General features: G+C 35.9%; 2 protein-coding genes across 2 annotated transcripts in view; one reads left to right on the forward strand and one right to left on the reverse strand.

The window, feature by feature from the left end:
- Positions 1-14,210: 14,210 nt before the first annotated feature.
- The window catches only part of LOC123317863, a 106,598-nt gene continuing 95,313 nt past the window's right edge, over positions 14,211-25,495 (reverse strand). Inside the window, exons 2-6 of the mRNA XM_044904474.1 lie at positions 15,407-15,556; positions 15,240-15,320; positions 15,058-15,100; positions 14,536-14,646; positions 14,211-14,416 (exon numbers count right to left, since the gene is read on the reverse strand). Coding sequence (XP_044760409.1) covers positions 14,211-14,416; positions 14,536-14,646; positions 15,058-15,100; positions 15,240-15,269 — 390 coding nt within the window. The 5' untranslated portion in view covers positions 15,270-15,320; positions 15,407-15,556. The remainder of the gene's footprint in view (positions 14,417-14,535; positions 14,647-15,057; positions 15,101-15,239; positions 15,321-15,406; positions 15,557-25,495) is intronic.
- Positions 18,887-22,214, forward strand: LOC123317864. The gene is made up of 9 exons (XM_044904475.1): positions 18,887-19,299; positions 19,928-20,052; positions 20,367-20,624; positions 20,737-20,882; positions 20,978-21,219; positions 21,313-21,503; positions 21,581-21,716; positions 21,816-21,943; positions 22,098-22,214. Exons 1-9 carry the CDS (start codon positions 19,242-19,244, stop codon positions 22,212-22,214), a joined length of 1,401 nt encoding a protein of 466 aa, XP_044760410.1. The 5' UTR covers positions 18,887-19,241.

Raw genomic sequence — 25,495 nt, forward strand, 5'->3', positions numbered from 1 at the left:
TTGCGTCCCTTTCATTCTATAAATGTTTTTGACTGGGATATTGTGGACTTTTTGGAGTTCGTCTTGAATTAGTTTGATCTCCGGTTCATTTGCCATTCCTCTTAGGGTGAATGCATGTGTCTTTTCAGTTTTGGGCGTATAGGTGTGGAACTGTTGCCCAATTTCTTTGAAGTATTCCATAATTATTTTGCTATCTTCGACTTTATCGCAATATATCGTGGAAGTATTATGTCCATACCTGATGGCGAGATTTCCTGCTGTTCTGTTCTTTAGCTTTTCCGCGGTTCTCTCGTGTTTTGAGAAAACTCCCAGGACAACTATCGGCGGTGGTTTCCTTTTTCTATTTGCTTGTACGCGGTCCTGTGTACCCGCGTTGCTTTCTTCCTCGTTCTGATTTAGGTTTTCATACCTATTTTTGATAATAACTTGGTGTGGTGCCTTTTTTTTGGTAACTCTCTTGGTGGTCGGGTGTGTGAAGGACGGGTCTTCCGTGTCACTAATTCGGGACCTTTTGACGCTTCGGCTTGATTTGCCCTCGTCGTCGCTGTATACGGAGCCCTCTTGGGACTCCATTTTTCGCGGCACTGGCACTGACACTGTGTTCAATTTCACTGTTTTTATTGTTTTTAAAGTCACTATCTTCACTCTCACTTAACACTAGCACTTGCTCTGGGCGAACAGCGCGTTATTTCGTTTAACACTTAGGCGTGGGATTCAATCGGTCTGTGCTCTTGCGGAGCGTCCGGTCGTACGTCTTCACAGCTCGGCGTCTGGAAGTAGACTGGCTTCAGTGTTCTGACGAGAACTGGCATTGTCAGCGTGGTATGGCCGTAAACGATGGGTTTGTGTGTTCTTTCCATGTGAACAAATATTGCAATCTGTGAAGATCATAAAAGAAGGCTCATAAAAAAAATAACAACACGAAGATAAGCTGGTTTCGTATAATATCACATATATATCGACTTCCGCGTCATCGTCATATGGGGATGCCAGTCTCGCACATAGTCCTTGTTTAGCTATTGCGTCCAATATTTATCGAGAACGGCCGTAAAAGAGTGAATTCTACTACCGCCGTTCACCCGCTCGTATTTACATCGCCTATATTAAGTGAGCGAATTCTACTACCGCCGTTTACCCGCTCGTATTTACATCTATGTACGTGGGGCTTCGATCTGAAGTGCGATAACCCGATGAATAATCTTTTCATACTATGAAGCCCTACAACGTGTTGAATCGTTTTTTCGCACCTCGACTTCCGACAACGTGTTGAATCGTTTTTTTACACTTTGACGTCGGACAACGCGTCGAATCATCGTTCAGACTTCGACGTCGGGCAACGTGTTGAGAGTCGTTCTGATGAATAAACGCGTGCCTTCCGCCGAATAACGTGTTGAATCGTTTTCAGTTTCAAACGCGGCTCTTCCAGTGAATAACGTGTTGAATCCTTTTCGTTTCTAAACGCGGCTCTTCCAGTGAATAACGTGTTGAATCTTTTTCGTTTTCAAACGCGGCTCTTCAGGCGGATAACGTGCTGAATCGTTTTTCGCGCGTCATCAAAAGAAAACGATTCAACACGTTATCCGCCTTAACGGCCGCGTTTAAAGTCGGAAAACGGTTCAACACGTTATTCACCGGAAGGTCCGCCTTTGAAGTTAAAACTATCGTGATCATCCGGCCGTCCGATCCACGTACCGGTCCTTCAAGCACAACGGTGCAGTACGTTGATTCGCACCGCTCCGAGACTCGAAGGACTCGATAATCGGATCGCTCTATCGTGATCTCATCCTACGCTATCATTTGCCCTCTATTCGTTTATTTTCATGAAAGAAAAAGATCCAACACGTTATCCGCCGTAACGGCCGCGTTTAAAGTTGGAAAACGGTTCAACACGTTATTCACCGGAAGGTCCGCCTTTAAAGTTAAAACTATCGTGATCATCCGGCCGTCCGATCCACGTACCGGTCCTTCAAGTACAACGGTGCAGTGCGTTATATCGCACCACTCCGAGACTCGAAGGACTCGATAATCGGATCGCGCTATCGTGATCTCATCCTACGCTATCATTTGCCCTCTTTCAATTTGATTTTATGAATTTTTATATTCGGGAGACTGAGTCTCAACAGCTCTGTGTACGATGCTTTATGCGAGCAACATCGATAATTTTCAGAATTTTCGCGTGTCGAGCACTTTGCACTCTCACCGTTTGCGAATTCATTTTCGCCTTCGATATTCGGGAGACCGCTTCTTCCCAATATCATACGCTGTTGGCCAGGCAGCGTTAAGTTTGATCTTCGAGAGAAAACGTTTCAGCACGTCTTTCTCGGACTTACGCCTTGCAAGTTAACATCACCCCATCTGAAAATCGTTATATTTTATGTATTGCGGGTGAAATATTTCCATCATCGTTTGTTAACGATGCTGTTTGCCTGCCAGCATCGGGAACCTTCTCCCGTAATAATGTCGCTCATATATGCCAGACCTTAGACGGTTTTTCAATTTCTACTATGAAATGTAAGTATGTTATATATGCATTCTAGTATTTTTCGATGCCAAGTTGGTTGATAAAATAGAAAACAAATACGTTTTGAATCTTTCTTCGGTAATTAAAACTTTACTATGCGCCCTCGTGCGATCCCCGAATTTACGGCTTCAAAGACCGTAAAAGGAGGACCGTCGCGAGAACGATCGTCGTCTTCGATACCGAAGTATTCGAACGACGAGACGGCCGAAAGTCATACCCGCTCCGAACGCGAAGTGTTACGTCTTCGGACGGAGCTGCGATATTTCTTATCGGTCGCGGTCTCTATACCACCGGGGTCTCGTCTAATCGACAAGACGAATCCCCAAGCTAAGGGCTGAGTATTAACAGATCGCAGCGTGGAAACTGCTCTACCGAGTACAACACCCTGCCAGGTACGTAAGTCGTCTACAGACAATTCAAAGCTTCAACATCGAAATAGTTGACCCATGATCGACCGTCAAGGGGCCAGGTCGAACGTGGCAAGAATCGATCCCGCCGCCGACCATCGGCCCCAAACGGCAACCTTGGCTCGTGCGACACCAGACGAACACGTCTGATGCCTAGTAAAGTCACATTGTTTTGAGCCTTTCGACTCATAGAAGCTCAAAAAGGTATCGTTGCCACCTTTGACTAGACAGGATACGGCCTTAGAGGCGTTCAGGCATAATCCCACGGATGGTAGCTTCGCACCACCGCCCGCCCGAGCGAGTGCGTGAACCAAATGTCCGAACCTGCGGTTCCTCTCGTACTGAGCAGGATTACTATCGCAACGACGAGTCATCAGTAGGGTAAAACTAACCTGTCTCACGACGGTCTAAACCCAGCTCACGTTCCCTGGTAACCCAGATATCCTCTGCTTCACTCTCCCACTCCAGTTTCTGATAAGACTGAATACCTCGTCTTACTGCAATTAAAACTCTACCGCCCTCACCTCTTCGAGAATATGAACTTGCACGATCCCTTCTATAGACTTGGTAATCATCGCTGAACAACTCGGAATCCGATACGCTTTGATTCAACCAAGTTTCACTGACACAAAACACATCGTTCGCATTGCATGCAACACCTCGTTTAAACACATTCAACTTCGATTTCAATCCCCGCACATTCTGGTAAAACACAGTCGAGTGTTCGAAAATGAAAACTTAAAATGTCTCGAGTCAGCATAAGAGCTGAAAACTACATGGACACAATCTGACCCTCACTGCTTATCTGCTTCACGGAGGAATCATCATCTTTTCGGACCAAAATACTGCCATTTCTGATCCAAACATATTTATAATCTCTCTGTCGGGCAGTCTCCCTCACCTTTTTGAAAAGTATCTTATTTTCTGGGGTTAGATGTTCGTTGATGTAAATTCTCGCGTTAGGGATCTCATTGATTATTAGGGCTGCATTAGAAGAATTCCTTCTAGCTTTCGCCGCTGCCAGTACACTATTTCTAGATTTGAGAGAAACATATTTTATGACGATATTTCTCGGCTTACCAGACTCAAAGGACTTGACCCTATGGGCTGATTCAACAACATCCCTTGAGAGTGGGATAGAATAGAATAGAATAGAATAGAATAGAATATATATTTAATTCAAGAATTATTGTACAACACAATAAAATTGAAATCCGTCAAAATCAAAACTATTTACCTTCTACACAATTCAAAAAATTCTGACAGTGTATAGAGTTCACCTTCAACAATAAATTTATACAAACTCCTCTTGAAGATCTTTACATTGCACAAAGTTTTTAATTCATAAGGAAGAGCATTGAACAATTTTATCCCCAAATACAGAGGAGAACACTCCGTCATCGCTAAAGAATGATAAGGATAAAAAAATGGTTCTTTTCTTCTGGTTTGATTAACATTTTTATATCTCTCAAAATATTGTGGATGAAGTTTCATGAAAATTAGTACCCTATATACATATAGACCACACAGTGTTAAAATATTTTGTTCCCTGAAATGTCCCCTACATGACTCCCTAAATTTTAGTCCTAATACAGTTCTCAACATCGATTTTTGTCTTAAAAACACTTGTTCAGATAGTGAGCTTCCCCCCCAAAAAATTATGCCGTAGGACAACAATGATTGAAAATTAGAGAAATATACAGTCTTCAGTGTATGATGATCCACTCTACTCTTGAGTACAAATGTTAAATATATGACTGAGTTCAGCTTCCTTGTTAGTTGGTCAATATGACAGTTCCATTTCAGGTGATCATCAAGAAAAACGCCCAGGAATTTGGTAGAGGTGGACACCACAACCTGTTCATTAATATGCTGTGGGATAACGGCAGAAGATCTATCTGTACTGAATACTACACATTCAGTCTTCGCTATATTCAGCACTAAGCGATTGTTCTTGCACCAATTGTTTATCTCATCTAAGATTTTCTGTACCATTTCTATCGTTAGTCCAAAATTGGGAGATCTCAAGATTATATTAGTATCATCTGCAAATGATATCAGTTCTACAATAATTGCCTCGATAATTTTATTGTACAGGAATGATGGAAGATCATTAATGTAAATCAGGAATAGCAATGGACCCAGAATACTACCCTGAGGCACACCAGTGTTGCTTACTTTCTGTTTAGACTGATATTCACAGTTATTCACTACCATTTTGACACTTTGAGGCCTATTACTCAGATAGCTTCTTATGAGTTTCAGTTGATTGTCTCTAATTCCATATCTCCGCAATTTTTCGAGCAATATCTCTTTGTCCACACAATCAAACGCTTTGGATAAATCTAAAAATAACCCAATTGGTAATTTTTTCCCATCCAGTGCTGCTAAAAGAGAGTTATATAATTCAAATATAGCCGTCTCGGTTCCTTTTCCTTGGATATATCCATGCTGACTCGGAGAAAGAATCTTGAATTTTTTGAAGAAATTCAAAAGTCTTCCGCTCAGAACCTTTTCGAAAATTTTTGCGAAGCTAGATAAAATACTGATCGGCCGATAGCTTCCTGGTTCTTTTAAATCTCCTTTTTTAAATATTGGTTTTATTACTGCTATTTTTAAGGCCTCTGAAAAAACGCCATCTTTAAAAGATCTATTCATTATTTTAGCCAAGGGCTCAGCAATGAGGTGTATAGTTTCTTTTAATATATCTTGGGGAACGTCGTCCCATCCTGATGATATGGAATTTTTCATCTTTTTTACTGTATGAATGATTTCCTCTTCAGTGATGTCAAAAAGGAAAAAGGATTTCTCATTACATGGTATTGAACTACAATCACTCCTGTCAGATCCATCATCTACGTTGAATGTTGAGTGAACATTAACAAAAAAACTGTTAAAATCATCCACCAATTTTTGCGGTTCCTTTTCATCTTCAATTGGGCTCGAATGCCTCCACTTTTTCCCCAATGATTCATTCACAATTTTCCATACTGCTTTTGATTTATTACTTGATTTTTCGATTGTATTTCGGTTAAGTTTTATTCTTTCACTTTTTATTAAAGAGTCATATCTATATTTCATTTCTTTATATGCTGATAGATAATGATCAGATGATCTAGATAAAATAAATAGGTAATCAAGTAATTTTTTATGATCTTTGATGTTGTTAGTTGTCTCTTTATGGTTGATTTTGTTAATGAAACGGACTGTTTTTATGGGAAAGCAGGAAGAAAACACATTATTAAACTTCACAAAGAAGGATTCCCACAGTGAATTCGCATCTGCATGTGAGTCATCAGCTATGTCAGTCCAAACTTGGTCTGACATATATTCTATGAACTTCTTTTTGTTGTCCTGATTGAAGATTCTAATTTGCTTTTTCTCAACTGTTTTATTCTTGTGTTTGTTTCCAGAGAAGACAAATTTTTGGGCAGAGTGATCAGATATATGTTCCTCAATCACCCGAGCAGTACCTACTATGTTGGTCACAATATTATCAATGCATGTAGCAGATGTTCTAGAAATTCGAGTTGGTTCATTAATGGTTATAAGATATCCAAAACTCTCTATCAAGGATTTAAACATTCTAGTTGCTGATGTATCTAACAATAAATTAATGTTAAAATCGCCTGCAAGGATGAGATCATTTTTTTCTTTCAAGCAAAGAGATAATATCTGTGAAAGTTTTTCCAAAAAAACATTAAAATTTGAGGTCGAGGAATCAGGTCTATAAATACATATCATAACTATATTTCTCTCATTCAGACGTACCTGAGCCGCACAACATTCGATAATGAATGGAACACTGTGGTTGTTGATATCAAGTCTAGTCTTGAATGGAATATCAGCTCTAAAAAATAATGCACTACCTCCATGTTCACCATCATTTCTACAAAAGCTGGAAGCCAGATTATAACCTGGGATATTAAAATGTTTCAATTGTCCTTCATCCCTCCAATGTTCTGTCACAGCTAAGAAGTCAACAAAATGTTCATCAACAGTGTACTGAATTCTGCTAAAGGCAGAGCCTATGGATCGTAAATTTTGATGCAAGAAACAAAATGTTTGCTTGCAAGCTTCATTTGCTTTCACTGAATCAAGATTGGTGGCTTCAATATATTCTGACCTCTCTGAAAAAAACCTCGAAAATTGAAATCACGTATCAATACACCCTCTGGCCAGAAGTTCTTGTCCATTACTTGTTCATATTTTCCTGTTGGTACCCCAATACTAAACGCAGAATTTTTTCCTTTCGAGACGAGTTTTTTTACTTCCACATTATGTGATTTTAAAGAACTGCTCACAAAATTTTTGATTGTTTCCTCTTCTACATCCGCACCAACAACTCGACCAAGATAAATCCATTTCTTAGGTGGAACTCCCGAGAACAGTGCATTTTCAGTTGCTGAGCCACTACAAATAGTCCCCCTTCTACGATTCATAATGTTCTTCCTTGCTTTCACTTCAATCCATTCCTGTGTGTTGTTTGAGTTCCCAGTTGTTGTTGATTCCATTTGTTTATTATCAACTAATTGCGGATTGACATCGGTAGGGTTTGAGGTTATTTTATTTTCATTATTATGAACCACAGAACTGAACGTTCTGGGTACTGTATTCTGACGTTCTTGATTGACGTTTCTCACATAGACGGCTTGATTTGCGGTTTGCGCCTGCGAACCGTCTGCTTTATGAAGTTTATTTATATTTGAATTTTTTGTACCTTGTTGACGTTTGTTCATTTCTTTTTCCTTATCTAGATTATTCATATCAATAGCCTTGATTTTCTCCAACAGTAACTGATTATTCTGTAATAGAATTTCATTTTTACTTTGTACCTCAATGATAAGCTTTTCTAGAAATTCATTTCGCACTTTGATCATGAGCATTTCTATTTGTTGATCATTAGAAGCGAGTTTTGCTGCCTCATGCATACACAACGCCGATTTCTTGTTGGACGAAAATGTCATACATCCAGGATGAAATTGTTTCATACACTTTATGCACGTCACAAAATCAACCACTTTCCTGTTACACTGGGCACAAATTACTTCACTTCTGTTAATTTCTTTGTTAGTTTTAACAGAGCGATCGGACAACTCTCCTTCACTTTCAGCCATCTTGACTGATATTTAGTGTTTCATGTATAGAATCGACTATGGAATAAATATTCTCATTCTTCTCCTCTGGATATCCATGAATCTCGATGTTGTAAGCTCTGGCAGACTGTTCTTAATCTGCTACTTTTTTATTCAATAATCGAACTGATTCTTGCAGATCTTTATTTTCTTTTTTCAGTGAATCCATAGATTTCATTTGATTACTAAAAGTCTTCATAGCTGCTTCAAAATCAGTCACCTTGTCCGAGCAAAACCCAACGGACTTCTTAAAGTCTTCCATGTTATTTTGAATGCTTATGAGTTCAGCTTTTATTTCACGCATAAATTTCAGAACATCGACATCGGGACCACCTGTAGAAGAATTCAAACGACCTCGACAGGTTGTGCACATCCAATATACATCCTCCGATCCGTTCAAAATATGCAACTTATCAGGAGATATATTTACACATTTGGCGTGATAAAAATTCGCACAAGAACCAGCGCATTGGATACTTGGTGTTATACTGTTTACTACTGTTTTACAAACTCCACAAACAGAAGTCATCTTCGATTTTTCAGAAACACCTGATGATTCAGATACTTATGAATAGCTTTTCACCAACTTGACAATTACTTTCCGAAGTAAACAATCACAAATTACGAACTTTAAATCAGCAGTAACCTACAGATGTACCGTTCGCATCGAGCGACAACACATGAATGTGTTTTAATAAAGAATTTGGAGCAGACACGAAAATTTCGTCTTTCTCATTAACTATCAAAGTTGATTATCTGCGCAATTACAAGAAATAATGCCAGCCGCTGACAGATGCACACGCATTACTAAGGCTGAGCCTCGAGCACAACTCTACGCAATCTGAATAAAAAATTGGTGGACTTTTATTTGTCAGTCTTTCTTCCTCCTAATACGCTTCCAGATAATTTGTCGTCTTCGATGTAAAATCTTCAACATTTTAAGATGATAATAAACAGGACGCAACTTACGCTTTGAAACAACTAGGTATTAGGTGTATAAGGCGGTCAAACTTAGAAAACAAAAATACTGGTGATTATTTCAAAATCTTGACGCGGGCCGGATTAGACTTTCACTAGGGCCGGACCTATGGTGTTGTGGTTTTCATCAAGAGTTGTATGAGATATACTTACGAGGTTGTAGACATTGGGAGATGTAAAGCAATAGAAATAAAAATTGTAGAAAGAGGACATACATTAGTGATAACTGCTATATACAGGTCGCATGAATTGATTGATGTTGACTTTGTAGATGATTTTTTTCTGTATTTCAATAGAATATCTTCATTCACCACCTCTTTCCACGTAATCGTTGGAGACATTAATATAGATATATTGAATCAAAGTGTTATTGCGTCTCGATATCTTGATCTCTTGTATGAAAATGGCTTTGAGGCTATGATTACCACAATCACAAGGCCTGAAAGTGTTACATGCTTAGATCATATCTTCTTGAAAGGTAAAAACAATAACTTGAACTGTAGGTCTTATACTGTCAAACTCAATGTGACTGACCACTTCGCCACCATATTGGGGGTGCCTTTCGAACATCAAAACAATAAAAGTGGCAGCAGCCAACCTAGGTACAAGTATTTTATTGATTATAAGCAAGTGAGCAAATGTCTGGGTGAATTTGATTGGAGTAAATTTTATCAGATAATTGATGTGAATGAGTCTACTGATTACTTTGTTGACACCATAAAGGAAGAAATTGAAAGGGCTACCAAAAAGGTCAAAATGAAGAATAGTAGTGTAGGGAGAAAGGCTTGGATCACTGCGGGACTTGTGACTTCAATTGCAAGGAGGAACAAATTATTTCGAGCATATAGGGTGGACCAAAAGAATATGGAATTAAGAAGGGAATACACATATTATAGGAATAGACTTCACCAATTGATAAAAGTAGCAAAGGAGAATTATTTTAAGAATAAATTTGACAACTGTGGATATGATAGTACATCGGTCTGGAAAACTATAAAGTCTATGAATGAAAACTATAACAGAAGATGTGAGATCAACGAGATTATAGGGTCCAACGGTGACTTGGTGACTGAGAAGTCTGATATTGCAAATGAATTTAATGACTTCTTTGCTTCTATCGGTAAGAATCTGGCAGAGGCTGTGCGGAAACCCATGAGAACATCAATAAAAAGAAAATATCTGAGGGACTCATTCTTCCTCACACCAGCAACTGAGTGGGAAGTTGGTGTTGCAGTCAGATCATTGAGGGACGGAAAAGCTCCGGGAATGGATGGAGTGAAGTCGGAGGTCTTGAAGATGACATCAGAGCAAATATCTGCCCCCCTAACACACTTGATAAACAAGATATTTCAGTTGGGTGAAGTACCTAGGGCATTTAAAGAAGGCATTATAAAGCCGCTGTATAAAAGTGGAGAGAAAAATATATTATCAAACTATAGACCTATCACGTTGATAAGCTCACTAGCGAAAGTTTTTGAAAAATTGTTGAAAAATCGTCTAGAGAAATATATGGAAAAGAACCAGCTGATTTCTCCAAGACAGTTTGGTTTCAGGAAGGGTTTGTCTACACAGGATGCTGCGGTGTTTTTGACTTCCAGAATATATCGAAGTCTTGAGGGAGGTAAAAAGTCAATGGCAGTGTTCTTGGACCTTACAAAGGCCTTTGACACGGTGCATCACGGGCAATTGTTGCAGGTTTTGTCGGATATGGGTTTACGAGGAATTGTGGGGGATTTACTGACTAGTTATTTGAAAGGAAGAGAACAGTATGTGCAGGTGGGTTCTAACCGTAGTGGTAGGAGAATTGTCGAATATGGTGTTCCGCAGGGTACAGTGCTGGGTCCCATTCTGTTTATTCTTTACATGAATTGTATACTTGATATTGACACGGCAGGTATAATTTCTAGCTTTGCAGATGACACTGTGGTCTTTTATGAGGATGAAACATGGGATAAATTGAAAAGGAAAGTAGAAGTAGATTTAAGGTGCTTGATAGATGCATTCAGTGCCAGATTTTTGACGGTTAACTTCAGTAAGACATGCTTTTTGACATTCAGCTGCTATGCTACAAATATCCCCAATTTTGAGAAACTGAGCATATGTAAGGATGGTGCAGTTATTGAGATATTGAAGAGCCATCAGGTAAAATACCTTGGTATCATAATAGACTCACATATGAGATGGAATTTACATATAGAGAGAATGATATCAGCTCTAAGAGGATTACTACAGAAATTTAGGTTTCTGAAACGAGTTCTGAATTCTCCAAGGATGAAAATGATATACATGCTTTGGTTGAAGGTAGACTAACTTACGGAAACTTGTTGTGGGGGTCGGCTGCAAAATGCTATATTGTGAGATTGGAGAGAATGCAGAAAAGGTTGCTGAAGTTAATAATGGGAAGGCCGAGAGATTATCCTTCGGACAGACTCTTTAGGGAGGCAGATGTTCTGGATATAAGGCAACTATTTTTTCTGAGATGTGTAACGGCAAAATATAGAGAAAGGTTACAATTGGATTATGTAGAACATAACTATGAGACCAGGTGTGTTGCACAGCATAAAACCAGAACAGCCTTCTTCTCCAGCACTGTGGGCCGTCGATCGTTTGAATATCTAGGAAATAGATTATTCAATTTTTTACCATGTGATGTAAAAAATTCTAATACAAGAAGACTGTTTCTTATGCGGACAAGAACTTTCCTCAGGGAGCGATCAAGAGACCTTGTTAGCTGCTTGATAGGATGAGTGACGGTGCTTTATTTCTGGGGTGATGTCGGTGGGATTTTGATTCTGGTTGGATGAGCTGGCATGGCGGTATTATTTGGAGAAGATTGGTCCCACGCTCAGGCAAAGCCTTAGTGGGAAAATCTTTTTGTTTATTTGGCATATTGGGGAGGGAATGACATATTTGAATTTTTTGTGTATATTCTTTTGTTTTTTTTTTTTTTGTTTCTGTAAGTTTCGTCAAATAAACATTATTATTATTATTATTATTATTATTACCTGGCTAGCGGGCCGTACTTTGCCCATGCTTATCATAGATTGTAAGCTCTTCAAGAATTTCGAGAAAACGTGGGCTTGAGTGCGACTGATGTCCCATCAGACTTGAATTCTTAATAAGGAATCGAATGGTATTGTACTCAATCTGCAGAAAGTTATTTATGGTTCAAAAACTATGATATTTTGAATGTTCCTAAGAATGCATGAAGTTATTACATTAAGGACCAGTTCTTCAGTTGATTCTATATTTGTACTTCCATGTCAATTTATTGACAAAAATGTAAGTTTTAGAGGTTTAATTTAATTCAAGGGTAAAATTTCGATTAATGCGACATCTTAGAATTCAATGATTATTTTTTTATAGATATAATTCTTTATAAGGAATAGAAAACTCATAGTTCGGCAGTTATGAATTTTTTTAATTTTTGTAAAGTGCGGTATCGAATTCGACATTGTTCGTAGGTACGCCAGATTTTTTTCTGGATGCAGAACAAGATGAAAAATCTATTCGTAGAACTATCAAAAATTATATTTTCATGTATGAAATTTTTTTTCAGTGTCTTAACCAAACCTAACCTTAAAATGATTCACTTCAATTTTTAGCCAAAATTTATCAATGATTCACATTTCTCCCAATGAATTGCCTCAAAATCCCAATTTGTTGGGTTCTGTTGAGGAAAACATTCGAATTAATTCAGAATTACAGTGAACAATAACACAAATGTCATAATTGAGAGCATTTAACGAACATTTAAAAAAATTATAGCTATTGAGAGTACTACCATTCGATTCCGCATAAAAAATAGCTGGACATTGAGCAAAAAGAGCTGAATTCTTCGTAAGAGTAATTGAAGCTAGAAAGAGACAAGGCATACTGAACGTCGTAATTTATTAAATCCGAGTTACAGGCAAAATTCGTTAATTTGCAAATTTCTGGAGCCTCAACGAGGAGATTGGCTTGTGAAATTGGATAGAATTATATGAACTACCTCCCATTCCAAGAAGGTTATTCTTTCATGAGCATTATTTAGAAGATCAAATTCAAGTCCTTATGGGTAATACAAATTTGTTATTAAAGGAATCACATAATTTGAACACATCTTAAAAAGAGTGGAAAGCAAGATGATTCAGACAAACCAGATATTTGTGGCAGAGCACAAGCGGAAGAATCCGTACAAGAAATGAAGGTACAGAAAATGGAATACTTGGATGTATTCATTCGTGAAATCAATGGATTAACATGCTGGAGGAAAACAGAAAACAGGGGACAGTGTTCCAGAAAAAATATCACCCTGTAGATTTGCTATCGAAATTGGCGTGTCACTCGGTGTGAACTATCAGTTATAATATTTATACCAAGTTTCAATTGAATGTTTTGTGGAAGTGTTAATACTATAAGAGAAAAACTTTTAGTGACACCGTTAATATAGTTAGATATTACATGATAAAAAGTTTTTACAAATCAGTTTCTTAGAAATAATTGTAATATGCAACCAAATTTTCCTGCATGATTAATTTTTGATTCAACTAGCAAAGTTAGAGTTGATAAGGGATAATAGAAAGGTCTCTACCCTCTTTCTTACGTCACTTTTATACTTTTTATTCACAATTTTTATGAATCAGAATCTTAAGCCCGTTTGCAAAAGCCGAAAATGTTCTCATACACCATGAATTATCTGCAGTTACATATGTACTTTCAGTACATACAATTCACTATTAACCCTTTTCAGGCCCAAATTAAAAAATTTCATTCAAAATAAACTTATATTTTGAGGTCGAGAATACATGAAATTCAATATATATCATTGAATATCTATTTGCAATTTTTTTAAATGGTGGTTTCTACATGTAACGACCAGGACTCAACTAATAATACAAGTAATATTATTATTTCTTGTGGAAGGCAAGAAAACAGTTTTTTTTTGTCACCTAAGCAAAGACCAACTTCACACGCTGCAGAACTATTGCAACCCAATCCGAGAGGAAGCCACTTACCACTGTTGCAACTGTTTTGAGATGTAACCATAGGGACGCATGGCATATATATTATTAGAGGTGGTTTCATAGTGAAACCACTAAGACTAAAAGAGTTAAATTGCATACAAAATGATTTCTGCCGTTTTCTTGCCTAAATCCTGTAGATAATTCTTGAGAGAATTTTCGGCTGTTAGAAGTGAGCTTCAAACAACAAAAAGAGGTTAAATTTTATATGCCTTAATATAAAATTCATTTTACCAGGTAATGTTTGGGCATCTTCTATCACTTTTGTTGGACCAGTATTCATGCTGATCATTGAATCATCAGTACATCCAGTTTGCTGGGACTTTGGATTATCTTCTGTAATTGTTGAACGTGAAAACAGCATTTCAATCTCTGAAACATAAAGTTTTGTTAATTATTTTACGAAGATCTTTTGTGACCAGATATTAAACTGGCTTACTGGGATGTCAATCATTCTTGAATGGACATTATAACATCAAACCGTATTTTACCAGGTAATGCTTGGGATTCCTCTACTTCTTGTGTTGAACTAGTGTATCCCGTTTGCTGGGGCTTCGGATCCTCTTCTGTAATTGTTGAACGTGAAATCAACAGTTCAACCTCTGAAACATGAAGTCATGTTAACTTTGTACAAATTCAGAATAGAACAATGAACAGGGTGTTATCGAATACGTGCCGAACGTTTCAAGGTGGTGATCTTGTATTGAAGGAGAAATTTTATGTAAACTAAAGCTTCTGAGCCTGTTCATGTAAATTTGCATGCTCTCAAAAATGAAAAAATATATGTTTTAATTGAAAGTGCTGGGCAGTTGAAGGAATGGCATTTTGAGGCATGTTCTCCTAAAAAAGGCTTCCTATGAATATTTTTTCCATTTTTGACAGCATGTAACTTCTTATGACTGGGTCTAAGAGCTTAAATTCACATGAAGGACCCCTTTAAATTTCAGCACTTCCACACTTATTCAATAACACCATTGCTCAAAGATTCTCATTGAAAAATAATCATATCTTACCAGAAAATGGCGAATTCAAAGTTTGGATCTTCGACTGAATCGTCTGAAAAACCAGTAATTTCAGGACTTTTTTTTCCATACACTTCTGTTTCTGAAACATAAAGTTCGCTCCACTAATTAGAAACTCGGCTAAGTATTCCTTATTCAAAGATTTACGATAAGAACAATAAATAATATCATACCAGTGAATGATGAATTGTCAAATGAATCATCTGAAGATTCGGCTACTTGACCATTCCTATTCTCATCTGAACCAGATATTTCTAGAAAAAGATAGAAGTAGAGTAAGAATTCAGAGCAATGTAAGCCTTATTCATAATTCCACTATGAAAATATATTTGTATCTTACCAGTAATTGCTGAATTCTTTTGCTCATCAGCATCCTCTTTTCTCGATACTTCAGAGTTCTGATCAGTAACAATAGTAACATGATCATCTGGTAATGTGGTTCCTTCTGAACTGTCTCTTCTTTCTGAAGGAGAAGCTTGTATTTCTGTGCCTGAAACATTCAGTTTAATTTCCTCTCAATAAGCCATGAAGTTTGTGGGTATAAAACAGTATTCTTGATTTTTCAGCTTCTTGAATTTTACTGCTTACACGAAAACAGAGAGGCCTCTAGTCTTTCATCATTATAGCTCATTCCAGAGGTTGTGTATAGTGTGTGGATAAAGCAAGAATAAAATTAATATCTGCGTTATTTCAAGCGAAACGCTCCGACATGTCAATTTCAGTTTTTTATTAACCATCTTATGGCATAAAATTGTACATTAATTCAAAGTGACGTCATATATTTTTTCTCATTTTGACATATGAAGTGACACTTTTTAAAACTCATCGACGTTTTGAAACGTTTTACTTTTCGCAACCTGTTACGCAAATTAAAATATTTTGCAACTGATGATGAAACGATACTTGCTTTCATAGTAACGTAGTAAAAAGTTGCATAATTTCCGTCACTAGACGATTTAGAAAAAATCTCCTAGAGATGCTTTTAAAGACGTTTTTGGTACGTTTAATTTGATTTCATAATCCTATTCGCAAATAAAACATATATTGTGTGAAACACGATGGGAAACACTATTTTTCGTATTTCGCGTTCTTTTGCACAACTCTCTTCGCTCGTTGCGCAGAAACATTTCGAAAAATATTGTTTTTTCCAACTGGTTGCACAAATAACTTTTTTCAAATGGCTAAACCAATTTTTTTGCTGGATTACCAGACGGTGCAACTAAACTATACATGGTGTTTCATCATAAACTGGACAAACATATATGGTGGGTAAATGACACCTGGAGAATCACTTTTGCCTTATGACATATAACCCGTTTTCGAAGCAGAAGCGAGATGGTGTTCAACGTGGTATTTGAGCAGTATTCAAATGAGTGTTTTCGCTGTAGACATGTAAAAAAGCAGTTGTGTTCGATTTATGAAAAAATTTCTTCACAGAAAATGTTCGAAAATTTGAAAATTATCTTCATTCAGAAAATGAAATTCAATTCGGAAACCGAAAAAAAAAAATCACGAACTTTGAAGGTTTTTAGCCATTTTGAAAAATACATATTAAGTTCTTCGTCTTTTTTGAATTGAGCACTCAAAAATACTCAGATGTGACCAGAAACCGTTACTTTGAAACATTTATACATAACTGACCACACTCATTAGAATATTGCTCACATACGACGTTGAACACCCTGTATCCCGCTCATGCGTCGAAAACGGGGTTTATGTCATAAGGCAAAAATGATTCTCCCGATGTCATTTACCGACCATATATGTTTGTCCGGTTTATGATGAAACACCCTGTACAGGGTAGGCAAAATTCATTGTCTACTGAAGGGATCTCGAGAACTATAGCAGCTTGAAGAAAACGGACGACACATTCTCTAGCTCTTTTTTCTTGATGAATCCAAAACTGAAACCAGATCCAGCCTAACGTTCATAGATTTTGAGTTATGAACGAAAATTGAGAAATTTTCATTTTCAATTAACCTGAATAACTAACTCGCTTGTTTGAACTCGTATTCGAAAAACGTTGTTACATTCTACAGGCACTTTTTTATGAGAAATTCGAATATGATATTAGTACATTTTTTGATCCAGGCATTTTCGAGATACGACAGGTATTTCGGATTTTACAAATGTAAACTATAGTTGGAAGTTCTTTAATCTTGCTGCAATTTTTTTGCTGATTTCAAAAATGTATCTTATGTCGCTATTCACATGAATATAACATAAGAAAAAAATTCAATACTTTTTCCTACTTATCGATTCACTTTTGAATTTTCAGTAGGCTGTCGTAACCATAGCGACCGTTGAAAATGCATTATGGTTCGTGAACTCCACATTATCTTATGTGAACTCAACCTGCTGTGATAGAAATCACCGACTGACAAATAATTATTACTTTCATATATCGATATCCTTTAAAAGAGAGTAAAAGAGTTACGTCTGATTATTAAAGAAGAAAATTTATTCAATTATCGTTTTTCTATTTATGAAAGAAACTTAAAGATTAAGTTATATAAATAAAATACGATAGCTATCTATAATTTTAATTTTCACAAAAGTAAGATGATAAAAAATAGGTACTTCTGTGAACGGTAGTATTCGAATTGTGAACCATCGTAAGATAAGCAATCCGTGATTCCAATCATGGCTCAGGTTCACAAAATATAATGCATATTTAACGGTTGCTATGGTAAGCCAGAACCAGATTCTCTCAACAGAGAATCGTAAAGTAGGAAAAAATATTGAATTTTTTTCTCGTGTAACATTCATGTGAATAGCGACATATGATACATTTTTGAAATCAGCGAAAAAATTGCAGCAAGATGAGAGAACTTTCAACTATAGTTAACATTTGAAAAATCAGAAATCCCTGTCGTATCTCGAAAATGGCTGTATCAAAAAATTTGATAATATCATATTCGTCTTCCTTATAAAAAAGTGCTTGTAGAATGTAACAACAGATTTCGAATACGAGTTCAACTGAGCGAGTTATTCAGCTTCATTTTTTACATTTATAGGGAGAATTGCAAAAGCGAACATCGTGCAAAGTTCTCAAACAATTAGAACAAAGATGCGACGAACGGCAAAAATTATATTTCTCGGAGGGTGATTTCGAAATAAAAGCATTACAACGGTAAATTGAATGAGTTTCTTTGCAATATAAACAAATTCTAGGATCTGATCTGCTGACCAGGAATGCCGATGTTTTCGTAGTTCTAGACTGAGAATTGTTATAAGTTGCATGAGATTTTGTAACTTTATGGTTATCATTCAAATTATATTTATTTTGATTCAAGGTCGGAGAAGACCTGAGAGTCTCCAGAGTTGAACAATGACGACGTAAAAAAGTTACCGCAATTCTTCAAATTTAGGTATGTCCGTAGTTGGGTTTTCCAATTCAAATCGAGTTATAATGGCATGATCTAAACGTTTAAGTAGGTAGCATCATGAATAGTAAAAAATCCCAACTTTCGGTAAGAAATTTCAATTGTTTCAATGCCGTTTTCGGAAAATGTATCAAGCAATTTTCTAAGTTGCATTACATTATCAGAATTTACTTTAGGTGAATTATCTAATTCGTGCCAGAGAGCTTGAGCACGTAATCGAGGATTCGAGTAAGTACACGGAAAAAAATGATCCAGAACGACGGTCGTACAAATGTGCAGCATATACCATTTACATGAATTTCATATATTATCTCTTTAATGTTACATTGACGTAGAAACCCTTTCAGATACGAATGAAAAAATTAATCTTACTGGAAATCGTTCTCCAATGACAGATTTCTAGACTATTGACCGAAAAAACCATCTTATCAGTCGCTCTATACAATTTCACACCTCCCTCGTATTCCCGTCGTATAAATGGAATATTCTCATCTGATGTATGTGACCATCCGTTCTTCAAGAACAGACTTCCTTCCTTCTGCTTCCTTCTAGAATTCTCGATCAGCGTCGTATCTGCCCGACAACACGCGATGCACGAAACATCGCCGCGTATTTTGCAAGTACAAACTCGTAATTCGCACTCGCACTTGGACTCGGCCTCTTGCACTTTATTATAGTTGTTCGTCTTGCACGTTATTGTTAATATTAATTCAATTTCCATATTTCTACTTCCATTTGTGAGCAGTGAGCAGTCTTTTATTAAAAATAGACCAGCAGTGATTTTTTCAAATGGAAGCCTTCCTAAAAAAATTAAATCTAGAAGAAGAATATCTACAGAGGTTTCTAGGTAAGTGAACATTTGCTTTATTGTTTATGCTAATTCGGTACATAAGTTCGTCACCTATTCGAGATTTGTAAATTTACGTCATGAATTCATTCTGTACATGTTTATTGCTCTGAAGACCAACCACATCAATTATTCATTGTACAAATTTTCTTCACATGTCTGATAAAGTGGCGTCGAATATGGAATAATTGTTTTTTAAGCATACCAATAAAAATCATATTATCAATGTACAGAATTACACCTGCAAAATCAACATGCATGTTTATTTTGCAGGTGTAATATCGTAAAATCTATACCTATATCATGCTGAAATCTAAAGATTTTTTGGGTTCATTGACGAGGGAATATAATAAATAATTTCGACTAAAATAATGAATTATAACATTCAATTTATCTCAGTACACATCTGAATGTATCATGATGATTTTATCAGACTTTTTAATTTGAGATTTTATATCAAACATCTAGGTACATTAGGATCGGGGGATGTAGGAATAATTTGATATATTTTGATGCTATTCGATGATTATGATCGATCTAATGGTACCCATAAAATAAGTACGAAAAAACAATTCACCAAAAACAGCCCCGCCTAATTTATCGGCTGATGTAATGATTTTATTTCCAGATGAGGGAATCGATGAAGAGTCAGTTAAATTGCTCGACGCAGACACTTTGAAAATTTCAATTCCGAAGATCGGACCTCGTCTTAAATTTCAAAGAGCACTCGCTCTTCATGTAGGAAATGAAAGTGTGAGTGACATGAAGTAGCTTTTCTAAATTATTTGGCATTTTCCGCTGACATGTTGCAAAATTCTTGTTAATTTCCAAAGTTATCAGCTCGGCTATCAGTTATGTGCTAATATTATAATCATCAAATTTAATCTTTCACAAGGGGTAAACAGCTGACTGAAATTTGTATACCATAATCTCACCAGAATTCCATAGGGATCCCTTGGAATCCCACACTCCTGTACGTACACCATAATTCCTCAGCAGTTAACCCATCGATCTATCAACATTTTTTTTTGCTAAATGATTATGATTGATAAAACATTATATTTTAGTACACATCTTCCAGTATTGAAGGGACTCCAATATTTGAATCAATAGAATCTACTGACACTGACTGTGAAACTTATTCTTTTTCTTTGGGATCAGAATTAGAGTCCATTTTAAATGAAAATATCTCATTAGAACAAGCACCATTAATTGAATCATCACTGAGCAAGAAACCCGAAAGTAAAGGAAGTTCACCGGATCTTCCCAACCGGAATTTAAATTTAGAAGGAATAAAGAGAAAGAGGGAGTTACTTTTTCCCGAAGTAAGTCATACATTAGGCTTGAACAGAACAAAATTTTAAATCATTTTTATATTGTTGTACCTTGAAGAAATACTTACCATTCCGAAAATAATGAAATTTGTCGAATTTTTAGGGCTTGGAAAGTTTTTTGAAATCTTCTATAGATGGAAGATTTGTTCTTTCATTCAGAACAAATTTAGGATACCGAAATAGTCTCCCAAGAAAAAAATTATGCAAAGAGATAATCAATAGATTTTTGCAGATAGAACATGTGGATGAGTGAGTATTTTTTTCTTATTTAGATTTGTTTATTTCTTTTTGCAAGGGATTATGAGGGAGTTCAAAGTCAAAATTAATGTGGTTATTCATTTCAGTGTAGCCAAACACCCGTGGATGTTTGAGGAAGCATCAGCAGAAATAATAAAATTATTTCCGAATGAGCAGAAGGAAACATATTATATTCCCTATAAGAAAAAATCTGCAACTAGTCCAAAAAAGGGACCCAAGGGACGCTTATGGTCTAGGTACCATAACGTAAGAAATTTATTAAGAATTACAGAAAAGACAACAAGCACATCTAAAAAGATTCTTTTCCAAGAAGACACCAATGGAAATGGTAAATATAATTGAATGCTTAAATCCTTCCAATTTAGGAATTTTTCGATTCTACAAAACAGAAAAGTCATTTATTCTTTCTTTTGTTTTGCAGAAATATTAATAGATCATTCCGAAGATACCAAAAACTACCAATTACTGCATACAGTTTTGGAACCAAAAACGAGAGTTATAGAATTGTGGAAAGCTACTTTAAAATTTAGGAAAACTCATTTCAAAAATCTCACGATAGAAGAAATTTTCGATGAAGTACCTGCACTGAAGACTGATATCGGATCAGAACTGGTAAGTTCCTTTCTTTCAAAAGGATGATATAATATTCTGCCCATGTTGTGACTAATTGGAAAAAATGTTTTCTTTAGATCGACTCTGAGTTTAGCGAAAAATTCCCTGAAAATTCTAATAATGTGTACTTGAAGTGGCCTTCTTTATCAAATGCAATACTGAAAGAATCAGAACATAGAAAAATAAAAGCAGTAGAGCACTCTGCTGATGTTGGTGAGTATTTTCTATACACCTAAGGCTACTTGCATAAGCATTTCAGTATTATGGTGTTTAAAAGATTATTGCCACACTTAATTTCTAAATTATTTCCAGATCCATCGATTGTGGCTTTACTAACACTGCCCTTTCTTATACCCCCAGTTACATTGAAAAGAGCGAAAGGGTTCAATTGGAGACCCAGCAGGTCTGAAATACAAGAAAGTTTTTTTTTTCATGTTGAAGTAAGTTAACTATGTATTTCAGTCACGTATTGTGTTCACAAGTATAATAATTCCCATCAAACATTCGAGCAGTTATATTCACCTATAATATGATAAAACTAATTGAGTTTTTGTTGGTATGTGAAAGTTTTAGCAATAATGTTTTTTGTTTCAGAAAATAGAAGACCTGCCAGCAGAGCCGGAACTAGGATTCTGGCGCCTGTGGCGAATTCTCCTAATGCGCCCCCAAGAAATTCTCTTTTCTATGTTGATTTGTATTTATCTTTCATAATCGAATACCTAGCTTTTTTTGCTGGGAAAAATCATTCCTATTTTAAAGAAATCAATACAAATAAAATCAAAATAAAAGGGATACGAAATAACAATAACATTCATTCAAAATGAACTATAATTTGACTTTTCTTGCTTTGGTTTCTGCAAGAATATCAATGATGTCGTGATTCTTTTTCTTTGCTATTGATGGGACTGCTATGCTAAATAAGTCAGCTTTTCCTGTCCAGTTAAAGACCTTAAATAGGTTTTCACTAATTTCAATTTGTTGAAAGAACGTTAATATGTAGCTGTGGCAGCTGTAGTTACTGATAAAGTCAAGAATATTTTGAGTGGACATAAATTTGTATGGATCTGAATCGGGACTATACTTCAATGCTTTCTTGTTTAATTCGCCAAGTAGAAACCCTTGCAAACATATTCCCTCGAGAAAGCTGTCTTCAGAAACTTCTGGCAAAACACTGAATCTTTCTTCGAGTTGCACTGAAATATAGTTCAATACTTGAATGAGGTCCTTTTTCAGCTTATTCTTCTAGTCAAAATTAAAATGTTTCATCATCAGCTTCTCCTCCAGGCTATTTTATTTTTCTTCTCTTTTTCTCTTCTGTAACCTCTATCTGTGATAATTTACCAGCTCTCCAGTTCTCCAGGAGCTATTGTGGTCTATGTTCTGAAGGAAATACCCCCAATCGGCTAAGGTTTTGCGCCTCAATCGGTCTCCGATAGTTTTTTTGTAAGTAGATCTCGACATGGCCTTTGTTATCGCGTTGTTATGCGACGCCACAGCCGTCAATAGAGACGTTCTTTAGAAGGCTGTGGAGACGCATTCTGTTTTCAGACTGATGGTGTGGACTATATCTTAATAATTTATTATTATTAAGTATTTGATTATTATTCTCCAGTCCATGCTGTGGACTGCGGACGTTGTTTACAATTCCACCTGTATAGTGTTCGTTTACGTTCACATTGATTTAATTCACACACATATGTATAATGTGTTTGGCATATTTTTATAATATTATGTTTTGTGTTAGATATTAAATGAAAAATATTCAATTGAAGAGAATACTGTTTTTTTATTATTTTTATTTTGCGCCCCCAGATCGCTAGCGCCCGTGGCGACCGCCTCTCTCGCCACGCCCTCGCTCCGGCTCTGCCTGCCAGAAATAATACAACGTAGGCAGCAGAAACTTTCGTGGGCACACTCTACTCTCCAGCCCTTTGGTCTCATCGTCGGACCCCTGACTTTGCCAACAGAGTATCGGGTGTATGTAGGTGAAGTAACATATAATTTTGAATCTTTGTTTCGAGCACTCGATATTTTGTACAAATCTTTTCATTCATTGAATATCAAATACCCTATTGAATCACAACATTTATGGTATTTCATTGAATCTATTATATTTGATGTTAAGTGTCGAAACAGCTCTGCGTCATCACTAATATCGGATTTAAAACCATACTTATACACATGAATTAGATGATTTAGACATCTTACACATTCAAGTCAATTATTGTAAATAGATATATCTCTTGAACTCAGAATGCCGACTTGTTCTTTCTGTCATAAAAATTTCAGTAACATCAAATACTTAACTACACATCTTAAACTTCTTCATAACTGTTCTGAGTATAGCAAATATCAATGCATTGAACATAACTGTTCAAGGAATTTTTCAAACATAAATTCGTTCAGAAAACATTTGAAAACACATGAAATCGTAGTCTCCAGTTGTAACAGTGAAGAATCTGAAATTATAAAAACTCACCACGGAATTACAGTAGATCATGAAGCTATTGAAAATTCTAATATAGAAAGTCAGAAACAAAATGAAACCACTGACTGGAATTATATTCATCAAGAATTTCAAAACTTATTAGATACATTGAAGACCTATTACTGCAGATTATATGGGAATAAAACATTCAATAGAAAAGATGTTCAGACAATTATAGATAATACTAGAATCTTGTATGATGAACCACTTCAATTGATTCATCATGAGATGCTTAGTTTGGCTAATAAATATAATTTTTCCTCAGTTCATATCGAAGGAATAAATCTTATGTTCAACTCTGTACTGAATATTTTTCATGATACTAATTCAGATTATCGCCGTTTGAAATGTTTGGAAAGGTCCAAATTCCTTATTAACCCTTTGGAAATTGTTATTGCAGAGGATGTCCAGGACAGTAAACTAAAAAACGAAAAAATGAAACATGTAGCGCATTTAGTCCCCATTAGTGATGTTTTAAAGAATTTTTTTCAACTACCAGATGTTTTACATAACACTTTATCTTATATGAAATATCTTGATTCCAATGTGTCAACACATAAAATAATTCATTTTATTCAAACTCCTTTTTGGCAAAACAAAATTAAAAACTTTCCCTTGGGGGATGATAAATATGTTCTTCCTATAGTATTTTATCACGATGATTATGAAGTTTGTAATCCTTTAGGATCGCATGCCACTGTTCATAAGCTTGGCGCTATTTACTATTTTTTACCTACAATTCCACCAGCTTATCGAGAATCATTGGACAATATATTCATAGCTTTGCTTTTCCATTCCAATTATCTTAAATCATACGGACCTAATAAAGTTTTGTGTAAACTCATTGAACAAATACAAAATTTAGAAAATGAAGGAATTGAAATAAATGATGCAGGACGAAAAATTAAACTATACTTTGCAATGCCTTTTGTTTTAGGTGATAACTTGGGGATTCATACAATGTTAGGATTCACTGAAAGTTTTTCTGCCAATTATTGTTGTAGATTTTGTAAGTGCCCTAAATCAGAAATGAAGTATTTAACAAAAGAAAAGGTATCTCTTCTTAGGAATGAACAAAATTATACAGAAGATTTGAAAGTGTGTGATGTGTCGTTAAGCGGAATAAAGTCTCCATCTGTGTGGAGTAATATAAAATCTTTTTGCGTCACAGAAAACTTAGCAGTCGATATATTACATGATTTATTTGAAGGTGTTGTTCTCTTTGATATAACACTTCTTTTGCATCAATTCATTTGTATTGAGAATTACTTTAGTGTAGACATATTGAATTGTGAAATTCAGTCTTGTGATTTTGGTCCTAATTTATCTAATAAACCCAGTCTCTTCTCTATGGATCACATAAAAAAGAAAACAATTAAAATGAGCGCTTCTGAATGTAAAACATTCTTATTGTATTTTGGCTTATTAATTGGTCATTATATTCCGGAAAATAATGAATATTGGTCATTATTCATTCTTCTGAGAAAACTATTATCTATTATTT

This window comes from Coccinella septempunctata, chromosome 7 (assembly GCF_907165205.1).
Source record: "Coccinella septempunctata chromosome 7, icCocSept1.1, whole genome shotgun sequence".
Taxonomy (NCBI): Eukaryota; Metazoa; Arthropoda; class Insecta; order Coleoptera; family Coccinellidae; genus Coccinella; species Coccinella septempunctata.

Bases quoted from the DNA above. Each gene is read 5' to 3' on its own strand.
- LOC123317864 (XM_044904475.1), top strand. From the start codon at position 19,242: ATGGAAGCCTTCCTAAAAAAATTAAATCTAGAAGAAGAATATCTACAG. The intron at 19,300-19,927 runs GTAAGTGAACAT...TTTTATTTCCAG, and splicing joins ATATCTACAGAGGTTTCTAG to ATGAGGGAATCGATGAAGAG. The intron at 20,053-20,366 runs GTGAGTGACATG...ATTATATTTTAG, and splicing joins TTCATGTAGGAAATGAAAGT to TACACATCTTCCAGTATTGA.